The 17,437-nt window shown below is 40.5% G+C and overlaps 3 protein-coding genes across 3 annotated transcripts in view; 2 read left to right on the top strand and 1 right to left on the bottom strand.

The window, feature by feature from the left end:
• Nucleotides 1-179: 179 nt before the first annotated feature.
• cybc1 (cytochrome b-245 chaperone 1) lies at nt 180-3,906 on the top strand. The gene is made up of 6 exons (XM_086302874.1): nt 180-351; nt 1,263-1,350; nt 1,474-1,515; nt 1,610-1,780; nt 1,884-2,028; nt 2,996-3,906. The coding sequence occupies exons 2-6, from the start codon at nt 1,263-1,265 to the stop codon at nt 3,150-3,152; spliced, it is 603 nt and encodes a 200-aa protein (XP_086159000.1). The 5' UTR covers nt 180-351; the 3' UTR covers nt 3,153-3,906.
• Nucleotides 2,971-8,948, bottom strand: hexd (hexosaminidase d). Its single transcript, XM_086302867.1, has 12 exons — nt 8,911-8,948; nt 8,325-8,412; nt 8,121-8,236; nt 7,840-7,927; nt 7,597-7,761; nt 7,335-7,518; nt 7,070-7,141; nt 6,495-6,693; nt 6,255-6,416; nt 6,054-6,161; nt 5,308-5,397; nt 2,971-4,256 (listed from the first exon to the last, which is right to left on the bottom strand). The coding sequence occupies exons 2-12, from the start codon at nt 8,409-8,411 to the stop codon at nt 4,085-4,087; spliced, it is 1,443 nt and encodes a 480-aa protein (XP_086158993.1). The 5' UTR covers nt 8,412; nt 8,911-8,948; the 3' UTR covers nt 2,971-4,084.
• The window catches only part of ogfod3 (2-oxoglutarate and iron dependent oxygenase domain containing 3), a 31,927-nt gene continuing 23,151 nt past the window's right edge, over nt 8,662-17,437 (top strand). The window contains exons 1-7 of the mRNA XM_086302873.1: nt 8,662-8,865; nt 10,500-10,726; nt 12,221-12,296; nt 12,434-12,476; nt 15,492-15,556; nt 16,365-16,421; nt 16,884-17,037. Coding sequence (XP_086158999.1) covers nt 8,798-8,865; nt 10,500-10,726; nt 12,221-12,296; nt 12,434-12,476; nt 15,492-15,556; nt 16,365-16,421; nt 16,884-17,037 — 690 coding nt within the window. The 5' untranslated portion in view covers nt 8,662-8,797. The remainder of the gene's footprint in view (nt 8,866-10,499; nt 10,727-12,220; nt 12,297-12,433; nt 12,477-15,491; nt 15,557-16,364; nt 16,422-16,883; nt 17,038-17,437) is intronic.

Below are 17,437 nucleotides of genomic sequence, written 5' to 3'. Positions count from 1 at the left end.
CCTTTTCAAATTGTTACTATGTTTGAAACATTTAAGTACACAATCATATATACTACTTGCTTGCTTATGGTAGGCGTATGCAGGCAAATGTAATGTTTAAATGTAAAATTTAAAGTAAAAAAACCTTCCTTTCTTACTTACTTTTTTCTTTCTTAAGCTTTTATTTTGAAGGCGTGATGAAGTAAAGCTCGCCCTGTTCCTGGAAGGAAGTGTTTCCCCTATGGGACTGTTTTGTTGCAATAATATGAATAGAACTTCCTTATATTTTCAGCGGTTGCGTTCCCTTGTACGCATTCTTCTTTCCTAAATCTACAAGGCAAAATTTTATAAGAAAAAAAAGGCGATTTTAAGGTAAGCAATACAGATTTCATATTACTGTCTTTACCTGTTCTGCAGAGATTGTTGTCACGCTGAGTGATCGTGGTCAGCAGCAGCAGCAGCAACAGCAGCGGCATCTTTCTTGTCTCGTGTTTTCAGATCCAGTTAAAAAAAAAAAACCGTATGTCTGATCAGAAACATATATGGAACAAAAATGTAGATCAAGCCACGAGAACAGTTTGAGTTTTATTTTGCCATCACCCCTGTACAGCAGTACAGCAGCAGGTAGGTCTATGCCACTCAGAGGACTGAAACATGTTAAAACATCAATGTGTGACCATGAAACACATTTCATCTTTGATATTTCTTCAGTTAGAAAACAAACAAACAAACAAACAAACAAAAGATCCACTGCTTACAGCAACTTGTCTGGATTATTTTTGAGAAACCATCTTGGTTTATTTTGAGGTAATCCAAGCTTGTCTGATTTGCAAGGGAGGCTCTGGGGTAAAAAAGTGAAGACTTGGTCCCTATTGAACAGCTGTTACTTTGCTGTCTGGGCATTGTATTGAAGCAGAGCACAGGTCTGGTATAGCTCCTTTTGGGGTTTTGATTTGATTAATTTTAACTTAAAGATACGAAATATAAAAGCTGAAACTGAAAAAAAGTGCAGAAAATACATAGGGTGATTCACTAGTTGTTTACATTTCACTGAGCTCTGGCCCTATCAGATTTATTATAATGGCAATTTGAAAATGAACACAGACGTGAATGTTTTACAGTGGCTCTTTAAATTGAGTTCACTTAAAACAGTCCCTTCCTTTAAAGGAAAGGTCTGTGAAATTATGGAGTAAAGCAGGTTTTGCAAGTTTTTGCACTTTTCCCACTGTAAGAAATCAAAGGTTTTAGTGTTTCTAAACTGCTGGGTTCTTGTCTTTGTTTAGATGGGATACATGACAGTAGAAGACCAGAGCTCCACCCTGCTCCACCTAAAGAGATCCCCGGGGATCCGTTCATGGTCTCTTCTTGTTGGTAAGTTTGTTTTTTGTGCAAATGTTGTTCCCATACTCAAATATGACATGCGCTCTCACACTTCAGTGATGGAATATTCCCTTGAACTGCTCCAAAACCATAAGCCTCTTATTTTCACTGCAGGTATAGCATCTGTTGGCTTAACAGCTGCATATTACAGCTCAGGTATGCAAGCTAAAATTTATATGATATGTCATCTTAACTTCCAACACTTGAGTACAGCTTTCTTTTCTTTCCTTGTGTTGCGTCGATCCCGCAGACAGCATCCCGTGGAAGCTCTTCTACGTGGCCGGCTGTCTGTTTGTGGCCATGCAGAACATGGAGGAATGGGAGGAGGCTGTGTTTGATAAAACCAAGAACCTGATTGAGCTTAAGACCTTCAGTTTATACACTTTAGTCCTGACTCTGTGGAGGAAGGGCCAAGAAAAAGGTGAGTAAAACCACAGAGGGGGCTGGTCACTACAGCTCCATTAGTGAGCTGAGAGGCCACAGTAATGGATCTTACCATTGTGTTTTTTCTCTCCATCTCCCAGTTGTGCTGGATCTGGACCAGCTGTGCGATATCTGCGTACAGGAGGAAAGGGTGCGTTATTTGGGAAAAGGTTATCTGCTGATGCTGAAGCTGGCTGCAGGCTTCTCCTACCCCCTCACTCAGAGTGCCACGCTCGGGGGACGCAGGTAGGTCACCGGCAGTTGACAGTTCAGCACAGGATCTGATTTAGTATGAAGTTGTTGCTAGATGAAAGATAAAATAGAGGTTTGATGTTCAGATTTTCAGTATATTAACCCCATAAAATTAAAACTTGCAGTTAATACATGTTTAGCTACCAGTTTATTAGAGGGCTCGCAGCTAAAACACAACAACTGTATAAGAGATCCTTCCTGCATTGATTTATTTTGTGGCCAATCTAGAGGCTAGAATTTATGTTGCTGTTAAACTGTGCTGACTTCTACAGATAGATGTTTGTTATTCAGCCTGCCCTCATCAATAAATAAATCAATAGCTCTCTTACACAGTTCAAACAAAAACCAAAGAACACAGAATTGACTCCAAAACAGTTCTGTTAGATTTTAATTATTTTAGCTAAGAAACCACCAAGTAGATGTGTGTGCCAAGTGTTATATAAACATTAAATGAGTCGCCTGTCTTCACCGTTTAAATCGGTTCAAATCAATTCAAATCAATTATATCTCTACAGCGCCAAATCACAACAATGGTCGCCTCAAGGCGCTTTATATTTTAAAGTAAAGACCCTATAATGACACTGAGAAAACCCCAACAATCACATGACCCCCTATGAGCAGGCACTTGACGACAGTGGGAAGGAAAAACTCCTTTATAACAGAAAGAAACCTGCAGCAGAACCAGGCTCAGCCATCTGCCACGTCCGGTTGGTGGTGAGGTGTGGGAGACAGGACAGAAAAGACACACTGTTTGCTTTCTGGTGTTCACTTTAAGATTGCTAACAGGAATTATTGTTGCATGCTAATTAGCTATCGAGATGTGATGGCTAATAATACCCTGCAGAAAAAGTACCACAGCACTTTGATTACTACGATTTGAGATGAACATTTATTCATGAATACACTGTATTAATATTTGGATTTATTTGGATCTGTTTTCTGCACTCCGGTTACTCCTCAGTGATGTGGAGGCAGTGGCTGCTCTGCTCAAGCGCTTCCTGGCACTGGAGGAACTGCAGAAACGTCGGCAGCAGGAGTATGAGGCTGAGTACGGGGACGCAGAGGATGAAGATTCTCTAGACAATAGCACCGACTCAGATGAAGCAGACAAGCTGTGATCTGTCTGAAGTGTAGTGTTACTCTAATGTAAGGGAGATTTAATTAGTGGCAGTGCAGCAATGCAGAGCCATTACAGAGGGTGAGGTTTGTGCAAGGCCCTTAATATATAGCAAACTCTAAGCATGTGCATGCATGTGGAACAGCAGGGAAAATAACCCTTAGTTTCTACTTACAGTCTTCCTTGTTTGTATTTTTACTGGTAATAATTCAGTTATATGTTGTCCTGCAAATGTTCACAATTTAGGAAATCTTGGAATAGACCTTTTCATTTCCCTTTTGTTACATTCTAAGTGGAGTCTTCTTTAAGCGAGTATTATTTCATCATCTTTGAGCTAATTACTGTTTGAGAGCACACTTCAGATTACAGATTTCCCGTGCCTTCCTACTGAATTTGAGTGTTTGTGTATGCGAGCCTCAGGAAAGTGCTTTTCCCACAGTTTTCTGGACCACCCCGCTCATAATTGTCTTTTTGCGTGTTTATTTGAACCCAGTAGACAATCCAGATGAATGCATGTGTAAACTGTAATTGAGCATGAAGGATCTTCTGAGCTTAGTCAAGAGTGAATTATGTGTCAAATGCTTTGACGTCATGCTTGTCTATCTTGTAACCTTTACCTGTTGTTGTTTTTTTTTAAAGTGAACCAAAGACTGTATCTCAGGAAAAGACTTTTGTGCTTTTGTCAAACTTTGTCTCATTCCAAGTTCAAATGTGTGCTGCTTTAAGGGAATAAACACTTTGTTTTTTTTAAACTAGGGTTTGATTTTTATTGTCATTGTTACATGTAGCTCCATTTACATATAGCAGTTTACTCTCACATAAGCGTAGAACCCTATATAAAATCACTCCTTTGAACTTTAGTGCCAGTGTGTGGCAGAAATTAGGAAGGCTTTATGTGAATTAATCAGCAATGTCAAAGACGGAAAAGTGATTCTATGGCACCATCTCCTTCAAACAGGCTGCAACATCCTCTGTTATCCTCTGAAGAGGAGCTGTTACAGGGCTGACGTGTTCCTCTATCCACTCCTGGACTGTTGAATCTGGGTAGAGACTGGCCATCTCCTCTCTCACTGCCTCCACCTTCTGCTGTAATGTAGCCAAATACCTGCAACGTGACCGGAAGAGAGTTTAAAGCCATACAGACTAAGGTTAAGACTTATCACGATGCTAGCTCACAGGCTGAGCTAAGTGCTAAAATGATTTAAATAACTGTTCTATTCTGCACATGCTTAGCACATATAAATGGAACCACAAAATATGAGTTTCATGGCAGCACTTACTTACAGGGGCCCTTTTTAACTATAGCCCGAAAACAAGTAACTTGTAGAGGTAAAACAAATTTTCTGTCTGTTTCCTTTGTGATTTCTGAAGAAGATATCAGTAAAGCAGATGTAGTTTCATCTCTAGGTTTTTCTCACAGAGCTGTAACTGCTGTAAAACATATTCGTTCTTGCATTAAGGACTTCAAGCCTATCTGGCACCACAGCAAGCTCCTTTTTGTACATGTTTTTCCCAACATCTGTTGCATTTATTATCAGGAAACTGGTGCCATTAAGCCAGTCCTGTTAGATTTTATGGGTAAAAAAGCATCATAAGGACATTAGAATTGCGTCACTTCATATCTTCTGAGCATCCCTTTGAGAATTTCAGGAAATAAAGACATTCTCTGTAGACTTGCTCTGGTAACTAGTTACCTAGAAAGGTGTGTTGCTACCACTGTCACACAAAATCATGTCAGACATGATCCCTCTATGGTTTATTGACAGCATAAAAGATGCTCCAAACTTCTGGGTCTGAAAAGTGAAGCTATTGTGAAGTGCCCTAAACCTGAATTCTTCTCATTGGTCACCATGGAGCGATCCCATTAGCTGCACAGAGTCTACGAAAAATCGCTCTTGGCTCTGACCTCAGCATACATGTAGGATTACAAAGTGCTTGTTGGCCAAACAGGGTCACACCACTTCTTCATTTTGGCTTAGCTTTTGTTAAATATCATGACACATATATCATATAGTTTAATTGAGGTTCTAGTTGCCTAATTTTAAGGATTTTTAAATATATCCTGTACATGCTGTACTTTCTTTTTACTATGACTGCATATTCTGTGTATTTTTAATTTTCCACATTTTGGTAAAACATAAGGAAGGTGTGCTCACAGGGATGCTTGGTTGTGAATCTGCATGGTGATTAGCGGGGTAACAGTTTTCCTCTGCCGCTGGTATGGGCTAAACCATCCTCTCACAAACCTGCAGAAACACAAGCATACAGTTAAATCTCTACACTGGAAAAAAATAACTCTCGACAAATCTCTAATAAAAATTTATTTGGCACCTGTTAGCTTCACATTTCTAAGTTATACATAGCACTAATGTTAGCTTGTTAGCTAAAAGCGGGCTCTAACTAAAGTTAAATTAAAAAAAGATCAAACGAAGAATGAAAAAAATTGTAGTATAACCTTTAAAGCTAATTGTCCAAAACCTAAAATGTAAAAATGAAATTTGTTTTACGATGGCTTCATATTTAGACTTCATTTTATAAACTTAGCAGCATAGCTTACCTCACTGCTAACAGGTAGCCCGTGCACTATACCAAACACTATACCTAACATATCTGGCTGTCTTGTAGTAATTGCCAAAATAGCAACACATATAAATATTTTTAATAACATTTTTAGAATGTTTTAAAATCTGTCTAAAGACTTAATCCATTCCCACATCTCACTGAAACTGTTGTTCAATAACGACATGACTGACTAAATTTTAGTTCATGTTTGCAGCACACAAATATCCTTAATAAAGTGGTACACTGTGCACAAATCATAGATGCTAGCCTACAGACATGAGGCTGAATTGGCATTCAATTCCATTTAAATGAAATGTTATGATCATTTCCCATAACTTACATGCTGTTTTCAAAAAATCTTATATCTTCTGAATTGAGGAGTGCATTGAGCTCCACGATTAACTCAGCCAGCCTCCTTCCTGGGAACACTGTGTCAGCTACACATGTCCTGAGGACCGTGGGGAATAAAATCCTGTTAGCTTGGAGATGCATACATAGATACAGTGATGGTGTTGTTTATTACAACAGTGTTAAATCTCACATTCCCATGGTCTCCACCTCCACTGATGAGATCCCCAGCTTCCCGGTTACTTTGCTCTGGGCCTCAGCACTGAACTGTCCGTGAAGGAGAGTCTGGAGACAGACTGCTAGTGATGGAATAGCCACTGGGATCAGCTCACACAGCACTGACAGATGGTCATACCTGATGAAGGGTAAATGATGGCCCACATAAACATCTTATTTTCCTTTTACTCCGTGGAGAACGTCCTCTGCTTCTTACCTTTGCCAGCCTGTGATGGCAATACCCTTTATATTTACAGCAGGAGACAAAGAAGCAGCCACCTTCAGCCACTGCAGGTGATTATCCAGGTGTCTCTGCGTGCTGGTCACACAGGTGTAAACACTGGTGGAGCCTTTAAAGGAGCTGGCTGCCCAAAGATCTGCCATACCGGCACTACAGTACTTCTCCAGCAGAGACACTGAAAAACATAGTTTGAGAATATTCAGTGTTTATTCTACTTACAAATGTAACTTAATGAATAAAGCGGATATATAGGTTGAATTTTTCCCAAGTCTTTAAAATGTAAAAATGGCCATTCAGAATTTCAACTTAAATTAGTAAAACAAGCTCAGTCAATTTAAGATAACATGTTGAATCATCATTAGGTCACATATTTTTGGTTGTATTTACTCTGTTCATTTTTACCCCTCATTGATATCAAGTTCTTAAAGCTTCTGCATTTGAAAACATTCTGTACTAGCAAAAAGAAAACTTACAGAAGGTGAATTATTAGCCTGAAGTCAATAGTTTTGCAGTGCACTGTTTGATAATGTACATCTGTGTACTTTACCTACCAGTTTGGGACACATCCAGGTTTGGGGTGTAGTCCCACAACATAGGCTGGACGAGTCCCACTAAACCACTGGCTTCCATATGGATTAAAAAAAACAGTAATTAAGAATATTTTATCATAAATAAATACAAATCATTTATACCGTACAGTTTTAGCACAAGAGTCTGAAATGTTTTTTTGTACTAACTTTATTGCAAAGTGGTTTTAGACAGTATTTAGACCCGTACACGTACAAGAACTTCAAACTACCCTGAATATCACCTCACCTTTCAGTGTGTCCAGGCTCATGCCTCTCATCATATCATCCCACATTATGATGGTCATATGAGGCCACGCCTCCTTGACAGCCCTGGCCACCTTGGTCACATGACTTAAGAACAGTTGCTCCACTGTACGCCCAGGTGAAGCCAGCCACAACTTGGACTCCTCGCCCTCACCCAGCATGTACACCTTGAGGACGCGAAGACGAATGTAAGAGATTCAGTTATACATAAACAACTGGTTCCCCCCTGAAGACTGACCCCTCACCTCATCTGCTCCAATGTGGAGCGTGCTGAGCCCCGGATGCAACTCCACTACCTGCCTCAGCATCTCCATCACCACCTTCACCCCCTCCTCTCTGTGGGGGTTCAGGGTTCCCACGCAGTGTGCCACCTCTCTTAGGTGCCACATGGATCGGTGCTTTAACACAAACTATGACAGAGATGAGATGAGCGCAGGGGCGACACAGAACTCCCATCTTAAAATTGAGCCACATGCGACACACCTCACCTCCATGTGACCAAATGTCTGCACGAGTGGGATCACCTCCATCCCCTTGGATCTGGCGAATTCCTGCATAGACAGCACCTCATCTCGGCTGAAAGTACAGCACGCAAAAATCAGACAGTCTGATAAACCAAAGCATTTCTACAGCAAGTCTGCACTTAAAATATCTCTATCAAACACAGGGAGGGTTATGATTTTATTAGAGGATCTTTTATTGTGAAAAGAGATTAAAAATCCACACACAGTGAAAACTATTTAAGAAGCACTAGATCCCCAAACTGCACCTGTAAGCAGGTTGTGCTGTTGCCTGGAGCAGCTTCAGCTCCCCATCATAAGGAAACACATCCTCATACTCCACCAGCAGGCCATCCACTCCCAGTTCAGAGAAGAGCTCGATCAGCTGAGGATGTTAGCACACATGGGGAACTAAAAAGTGACAGAGCTGTAAATACTGTTCATGTTGCAGCAAGACCCGAGTGGAAGCTTACCCTGTGCAGGTATTCAACTCGTGGAGGAGCACCTTTTAAGTCCAGGTGCACCACTTTCTTCCCTTTAGGCCAAGGTGGACAGCTCATTCTGCATGCATACACAGAGCCCCACTCACTTGTACACTTTAATCACAGATGAAATGTTAATATTGTGGCGTAAGCCCGTTCTCTTACTGTTTACTATCAAAATGATGATAACAGCCGAGCTAGCCTAGCTATGTTGTTTTCGCAGCTATGCTCTGTAAGTGCAACTCAAAGAGACCCGAACGTGGTCCAATAGAAAAAAGGCTTTCCCTTCCCCGGAGCCAATAGGATTGGATTATACGGGGCAAGCAGGAAGTAGAGAGTTTCGGGAGCTTGTACAAGCTGTTGGCGGGGTGAGCGGTATGGTTTAGTGGAAGAAGGCAAGAGACTGCGGCCGTGTGTGACTATATGCGTTTCTAAATGCTACGTAGTAGATGTTTTAAGGTGGAATGGCTCCAGTACGGCAAAGAAACGCGAAGGGTGCGAATGCAGCCGAGATAGAGAAGAAAATTAAAAGGTGAGCTAAAAAAAAACAAACAAAAAAACGTGCTAATGTGCTCACCTGTGCACGGCTGTACGGTGTGAAAGGGGAGTGTGTGCCAGTCAGGTGCTGTCACCGTGTTTGACCGCGATGAAACGTCAGCTGGCTAAATGCTAAGCTAATGTTAAAATAACACAGGTATAGAGTGTTCAGGTGAACCAAATACTTTTAAGTTGTGCTTTCCTGTACACAGTTTTCTCATAAGTGAATCAATAATATGCACATAATATTTGCATTTCACATAATTATGCAGTGACATATATTGACTGAGTATTAATGCCCGGTTCAACAATGATCCAGCCCCAACTAAAAACTTCGTCATTAAGCATGTATTATATGTATATGTACACTGCATATATACTGCTTAAAAATAAATTAAGGAACACTTTGAAAACACATTACAACTCACTGGGGGGGGGGAAATCATGTCATAACACTGATATGGACTGGGTAATGTGTTAGGAGTGAAAGGATGCCAGCTGTTTGATAGAAATGAAAATGATCAACCTACAGAGATCAAAGAAACCCCAAAAAATCTAAGTGGGGAAAAAACGCAGCAGGCTAGTTCACTTTGACAAAATTTCATTGCAGGAACACAAAATAGTACTCAGTAGTTTGTGTGGCCCCCCGTGCGCTTGTATGCATGCCTGACATGGTCCTAATGACATGATGAATTGTAACCTGGGAGATCTCGTTCCACATCTGGACCAGGGCATCGCTGAGCTCCTGCACAATCTGAGGTGTGAACTGGCAGCAAGGTTTGGACCAAAGATAACGTCCCAGAGGTGTTCTACTGGATTTAGATCAATAGACCTAAATCCCTCCATGGATTTTCCTCCTCAGACTGTCACTGACCCACCGGTCATTCTGAAAAACGTTACAGGCAGCGTAATGTTTTCCACGGCTTCACCAGAGTCTTTAGGCATGTCACATGGGCTCTGGGGGAACCTGCTCTCATCTGTGGGTTAAGGACCTTCTATGGCTCTGTCTAGAGTTCCTACCTGTCTCCATGCAATTTCCTTCATGCTCTTGAAGCTGTGTGGAATGCAAAACTAGTAAAAAAAAGAAAAAAACAGCCAGAAATAGATGGGATAAGACAGATAAGATGGGGGAAAATGTCAGTGGCCTCTACCTGTAAAACCTGTGGTTCCTCTAATGAACCAGTTGTAACTAATTAACTGTTCAATATCCCAGAATTTTGATGTTATTAGTGTTATTTAGTTTCCACTGATAGATTTCACTATTTCAACTATTTGTTCATCAATTTAAGGAGGTTTTTCATTTATAGCCACATAATTATGTATTTCACTGTTATTTCAAGCTAATATTTCTTTAGCCATGACATTTAATGAAGAATGTCATTTGTTTTGAATTTGCTATGCAGTTTCTGTGCATTAGAAATGGAAACAAGTATGAAACAATACAATCTTGGATTTTCCTATCATACACACAAATGTGGGAATCTTTTTAGAAGTCAAATAATTACTCAGTACATCCCTCTAACTGTTACCTGAGAGAGAAATGGCTTTAGTTCATCTAAACATGTTATGGAAGTTCTCTCAGAATTCAACTTCAGCTAATTATCTGGAGCTTTTCTCTGTCTTGGTCAGAGGTAATGCACTGAGGCAGGGATCGTCATGGCGGGGGTCCCGTTTGCTTGTGGCCTTGCTGCTGGTCGCTTTGTCTGCATGTGGGGCGGCAACGTGGCTGTACATGACCTCTTTGGACAGTGACGTCACAGAAACTCTGGTCAGCCAAGGGGAGCTGGTCGCACCTCAGCCCAGAGTCTACAGCGTCCAGTGCTCTGAAGACTATGACAACTACAAACGCTACCCAGGTAAGGCTCCTGTTCTTACTGCATAATGTCAGCTAATCAGCTGACACTCCTGTGCTGAGTAAACATGGCAGGGTTGAGGCTCTGTCTAGTTAATGAATAACATTTTAATCCAGCAGCACATTTTTGGCTTTAAAATCAAACTGGAACTGTTATTAGTTTTTCACAATTGCTTTTTTTAAGTTTGTCAAATGGTTTGATTTTAAAGTTTCCTCCACTAGATGGCAGCATAGTACAGTATCTCTTGCACATCTCTTTACAAGGCTCTACAAAGCTACAGTGCGTAAGGTGAAACCCCAAATTTATGTACTTGTACCCAAATATGCTAATTGCGTCCATCGGTGTGTTTGTGGTTTGTATCGCTGCATCTGTGCTCAGGCCTTTATCACGGTAAAAAGAATACAGCTAAGAGTCAACATCCCCCTGTTTTGGAATGAGTGGCAGACTTTTTGGAAATCTGCTGCTGCTTGGATTGTGAGTAATGTGGCAATAAGTGATTTCTTTTATTACTTATAGCACTGACCACTCTATTAAAAAAGAATCTATTATGCTTTTTCTTTATTTTCTGGCATATATCTACTGTTATATGATGAAGTTAAAAACTTTTGTCAACATGTAAGTAATCCCTGTAAGCGAAAACTCGAAATGCTCAGTTTTAGAAAGTTTTTTTTGTTTTCTTTTACGTTTTTCTTTGTATGATGTCAGTGGAAATCTGACCTATTCTAGTTTTTATTTTGACTTTCTTTTAAATTCAGTTTAGCTTCTAGAGTGGATTTTCTAGTTTCACTTCAGTATTTATTGTTGTAACCCTGCTGCTTGGGCAGGCAGAGGACACCTAAGTTTGTGAAGAGGATAGCTGGAGAACGAGGTGACGGAAGAGCTTCAAATCGATACCAAGTTCGAATCTCAGCGACCTCAAGGTCAGAGGTCAAGTTTTGAGGGGTAGTACTGGCAGTTGCTAGTATTTTTATGGTGTTAAGTCCTAGTTTTGTGTTAAGTTTTAGTTTAGGTTTTATTATTAGTTTCAGTATTGTTTTTAAAAAAAATTATTATTCTTCGTAGGGATGAGGAGGAGGAGCCTGATAATGTTTAATCTATTCTAGATACAGAGCCTGCTGTCCTGTCCAGTTGTGTACTAAAGTGGTACTGTACTGGTGTGTTGTAGAACAGAAGTTGAGCATATCATGTGGCACTTTTGAAGAACTGTTAATAATCTGCATTCCCAGAAGTCATGGATAATTGATCGAGGCTTGCATCTGTATTTGTTCTCTCTAAAACATGAGGGCTGCCCACAGCTCAAACTGTGCCTCTCCAGTGCCTAAAGATAATGAAGTGAGAAGCTTTAAGCAAGAAATTATACCAGTCAAGAATCTGGAAGTAAGACTGGACATGTTTTGGCAGTACTGCTTTTATTATTACCCACTTTCCCTGTCTACTGACAATTATTTTTATGCTCCTGTTGTTTTTGAAAACCTCTCCTGGCCGTCCTCTCCTCAGGATGCACCCCTCAGAAGTGTGGCCGTGCTGTCACAGACGGCGTGGTGACGAGGGAGGAGGCTCAGACACTCAGGAGGTAAACAATGTCATTCTGAGAGCGCTGGGTCTCATTTCCCTCCCTTCCCTGCTACCTTTGTGCTTTTCTCCTTCATCATCTTCTGTGTTTTGTGGTGCAGCTGAATTATTCTCTGTGCTTTTGTCTCTGGCACACAGGTTGGCTGAGAGGGGGCTGGCTCTGGCTGGGTCAGAGGGAGGAGTGAGTATATCCCCAAATAATGCTGTTGGAATAACATGACAGTAGGGCTGCCACAAATGATTATTTTGATAGTCGACTAGTCACGATTATTTTTGCGATTAGTCGACTAATCAGATCATCATCCATTGGACGTAAAACTACAGCTTATTGCACCAGCAGCATCTGCTCTTATATAACTATCATTAGCTTACAGCTTTAAGTGTTTAAGGTGCTAACTAAAAATAAAGACAAGATGATAGTTTATTAAATTTTAATGAAATTTGCAGATTGTTCGGTGAAGTTTAATAAACTCCTTGCTATCTAAAATATAACAGGACACTGGAGTATATTCTCGAGCATCTCACACTTCTGATGATCAGCTGTCTGCTTGACGTTTATTCAGCTGTGTAAAAACTATAACTTTGATCTCAGCCAAACCGATTCACTCAGGAACAAATAAAATACTAAAAAAGCCAAACAATAACATTTTTAAGTTATCTAAGTGACTTATGTATGTTTAACCTGAGTAGCGAAAGACAGCGGTGGGTTTGAAAACGATTTGCTGGGAGTCCGGTGTTCTAACGGCTCCAGTTAGCCTTGCCCCCGGCTAGCTATCGAGCTAGTGGGTAACAGACGTCTCCGAAAACGTCGGAGAGCTTTTGAAAATATGTGGTGTCCTGATAAACTGAGCAGATATTTGAGGTTTACACAGCTACATTCTCGCCTGAAAATATGTTAAACGTTTATTTTCTGACCCAGAAAGAATAATAAGAGTAACATTAAAACTAACTAGCTGCCGCCATTGTTGGAAACTGAGCTGGGCTGCGCTATGAATTCTGGGACAGAGCTACTTCTTCTTCTTCGGGGTTTAACGGCAGCTGGCATCCTTGTACATGCAGTGCTGCCATCTTCTGTTTCAGTCCGTTATTACACTCTTAAATCCTGCCACTTATTCCTGCGTCTTTTGGGATCTTACAAAGCTTCAAACGACGCATCGACTATTAAATCAGTCGTTGACGATTTTGATAGTCGACGTAATCATGACTAGTCGACTAATCGTGGCAGCCCTACATGACAGTGAAGCAGGGATAACCCGGCTATCTCTGAGACAGCAAGCTTTCAACAAGTGCATTTATACAGGATTAAATGGGTGGTTCGTGTTTTTAATACTAATAAAGCATGAAATATATTAACAAACAGCCTTTGAAATTAAAACTAACATGAGAAATATGGACGTCACTCCAAAACATCCACTCCCACCTTGTTTACTCAGCTTGAGTGTTGATTGTACGTTGCATTAGAGTTTTTGTATCATGGCTGGTATATTTTTATAGCCAGTTTGATATTTACACATGTGTCCTATAACTTGTAATGAGAGTGCATTCATGTGCAGTGTTGTGAAATTCATCCTATCGTGGTAAAGTTTCATTTTATAGACATTTCAGTCTCTTTATAGATACAGAAGTATTAGAGGAAGATGACAGAATCATTTTTTTATTAGTAGTGAAAGAAACTTTACCCAGTTAGTAAGATGGGATCCTCTCATACTGTCATGTTGAAACTGATCTTATCTTATCTTATCTTATCTTATCTTATCTTATCTTATCTATCTTATTTAGAAAGAGGGACAATGCATATTAATGAACATTTTAACAAATGCAAATGATTATAGCCTATACCCTTAATTTCCATCTGCAGACCCTCTGGCAGGTTGGTGTTACACACAAGTTAGTAAAAACATACAGATACACTATTTACAGACAAAAAGGACAAAAACAGTGATGACATCATATTAGAACAAACAATGACAAGAAGAGTGGACAGCAGAGGACAATATAGAGAACAATAACGGAAACAGGAAAAATGTAAACATTTGTTTTAAGAGACACATTTTTCTTTCTTTTGCCAGGAAAATGAGAACTGGGCACATGTGCAAATATAGATGGAAATGCAGTTTATAAGGCAAAAACAATTCTTTAAAGCTTAAAAGTCAGTATTTGTTTGACTGCTTTATTGTGGGTTTTGTTGCAAAGCAGCAATCTGCAGAGGGTAAGCTTTAATACAACAAGGTAAATGAGCACTGAGGGTGACTATGAGCAATCTCCCTTCAACTTTGTATTCTACGTCAAAATGATCCCACACTGTTCAGATGATTAATGTATGCATTTGTCTACATCCATCTGGGAGTGTGAGCAGAGCTTTTGAATAACCCATCTTTAAAAAAAAAAGAAAAAGCTGACAGGGGAACAGAAGGAAATCCAGCTGTTTTTTTTGTTTTTTCTTTAAATAAAAAAATAATTGAATCTGTCATGGGCTGTGTGATATGTAAATGACTCGGTATGTAATGGCTTCTTTTGAGAAAGTCTAAACAGTTTTCTTAAACACCCGGGCACTGTAGTTTTTAGAAAACTAATTGGTATGTGGCACATTTATTAGGAATTAGTGTCTGATGAAGTTTTATCAGCAGTTCTAGTAAGCCTGTTCAACAACAGGAATGTGTATGTGCTGTAGTTATTACATCTGTGTTTTTGTTGGATGTGAATGAAATAATACTCCAGTATGAACCTAGAAAGCACCACTGCTGTAATGAGCCCTCTCAGCACTTGAGGGCAGGCTTGAGCAATAACTAGAGCTTTGGCTCTTTTGCTGTGGAAGATGAAACTGGGACTGCCTGGATGTTCCGGGCACTCTCCAGTAATGCTTTCCGCTCCCCCCAGGCCTGGTCCACAGCCAATAAAGGAGCTGTTTATGGAGTGTTAAGACACTCACATGAACCGAGGGGAAGCCACAGAGAGACTTCTTTGAAAATGACTTATTTTCAGATCAGTGTCCCCGAGGAGTTGATAAGCAATAACAAGTAAAGGGCAGAGGGAGAACGCCACAAAAAGGCCACTGAGGGATCAGTGTTGACCCTTGAAACGGTCACTGTGTCATGCTTGTACCAGTGCACATCAACACTTTGGAATTATTTGTTCAGCTGACTTGTTTTTTGTTGTTATTTGCACACATTCCAGTTCTTTTGTTTGTACCCTGCAGGCCTCCATACTGGACCTGCACTCTGGAGCCTTGTCGATGGGAAAACAGTTTGTTAACATATACAGGTGGGAAAGTACATCAGTTTTTTTATTTGTTCTTCTATAGATCGACACAGAAACTGTGTAAAAAAAAAAAAAAACATAGACTGTTCGTTTTTATGAATGGGGAAACTATCCATAGAGGCCAAACTGTGTTACATACCAGGCTGAAAACATTTTAACATGCTGATTTATGGGGACTGACTCCGTTTTGGAACTGCAGATTTTGGCGCTTCTGCATTGGCTTCATTTTACAGCCCTAGACACTCGGTACTTATGTCTACAAGGTTTTTCCAGTTTGTTCCCCAGCAGGAACCGCCTACAACATCATGTGCAGAAATCTAGTCGTAGTATCGAGTTGACAATCAATCTTAATGATGACGGACTCTGTGAGCTGAACTCTCCAGGTTCAGCGACCCGCACAAATCTCATTCATCAGCGCTGGTACAATCAGTTTTCTGCCTCAGTTTCCTTCCGTCGCTCTCTAGTCACAGCGCAGGTGGCTGACACGAGATCCTCAGGGACCATCTGGCTGACTTTAATCAGGAAATAGTGACGGTGGTACTCCCAGCTCACTTCCCACCCGGTTAGCCTCCCCTCCGCTGGGGACTTCCTCATGCGAAACAGTCAGATGTTCAGAATCTGTTGCGTTTGGACGGTTGGGTGGGAATACCTGTCTGGATAATGGTGCACTGTGCTGTGAAATATTAATTTCTCCTAACAGATCCCATCTCCTCTGCTCTGTCCCCCCCCCCCGTCCTCCTCTCTGTGTTTGTGTCTCTGATTGGCTGTGTCTGGACCTGCCTGTGGTTGTGCGGTGGGGATGTGACTGCAGGTATTTTGGGGAACGGCTCAAGGATGTATTCACACAAGAGGATTTCCAGCTTTACAGGTGATGAAGGAACCGTTATTAAAAATCTTTCTGTATATTTTTAGAGTTTAAACCAAAAAGAAACACCTGAATTTTTAAAATGGTTACATACGCAATGTTAGTTGTTAATACATGTCCTGTTTTATTTGCATCGATAAAATACAACTATTACATCATTTAGATGTACACATATTTAGGTTTCGTTGTTCGCAATGTGCACATACAACCTTTCTATTATTAAAAAGTAACATAGAACTAAAATGACTGAACATTGTCACAAACCTTTTGCTAATAGCAGTTTTAGTGCTCGAGTGTTTGTGTAAATATCAGTGCTTGTTGAGCCCTGCAGAGCTTTATTTGGGATATTTTTTAAAAGCTCGAGCAGCGCTGCCTGACGGCGTACCCCGGTCATAAATCATTCTGTTTGAAGAAATAAAGTCAGAGCTTTCAACCTGTCATATTGTGTCTGTTTATCCCCGGTAGAGATGTGCGTGGGCGAATCCAGGAAGTTATCGCTCAGACGTTTGGTTTGGACCCAGCTTTGATGTACCTCACCAAGCCCACCTTCTTCTCCAGGATCAACAGCACGGCAGCCAAGACCCAACACGACGAGTACTGGCACCCGCACATTGATAAGGTAAGGCACAAAAACCGGATCCTCGTCTGTTTTTCAGAACAAGCAAGAAAAACTAAAAGAACCAGTCCGACATTATGTGTTGTTGTCAGCGACGTTACCTTGTTAAGTTTAAAGCCCTCCACAAGGCAGGTTTCATAAGGTAGGCTAATTCATCAATCATTAAATTAACAGAATAAGGAAATAAAAATGAATTTTTACTAATGTTAGTGAGTTATCTCTGTCCATGTCAGTAGTCTGTGCAATAGAGGCAATTAATAAATTTTATATTGTGGTAAACACTCACTGGAAACCTCATTAGGTGCATCTGTTCAGCTGCTTATTAATGCAGATATCTAATAAGTCAATCACAAGGCAGTAGCCTAATATATTCAGGCATGTAGACATGGTGACAGCAACATGC

Source organism: Aulonocara sp. 'chitande type north' Nkhata Bay, linkage group LG8, assembly GCF_057382095.1.
Source record: "Aulonocara sp. 'chitande type north' Nkhata Bay isolate Kocher_YH1m ecotype deep benthic linkage group LG8, A_spYH_male_GT1.1, whole genome shotgun sequence".
NCBI lineage: Eukaryota > Metazoa > Chordata > Actinopteri > Cichliformes > Cichlidae > Aulonocara > Aulonocara sp. 'chitande type north' Nkhata Bay.
This window is presented reverse-complemented; position numbering and strand designations above follow the sequence as displayed.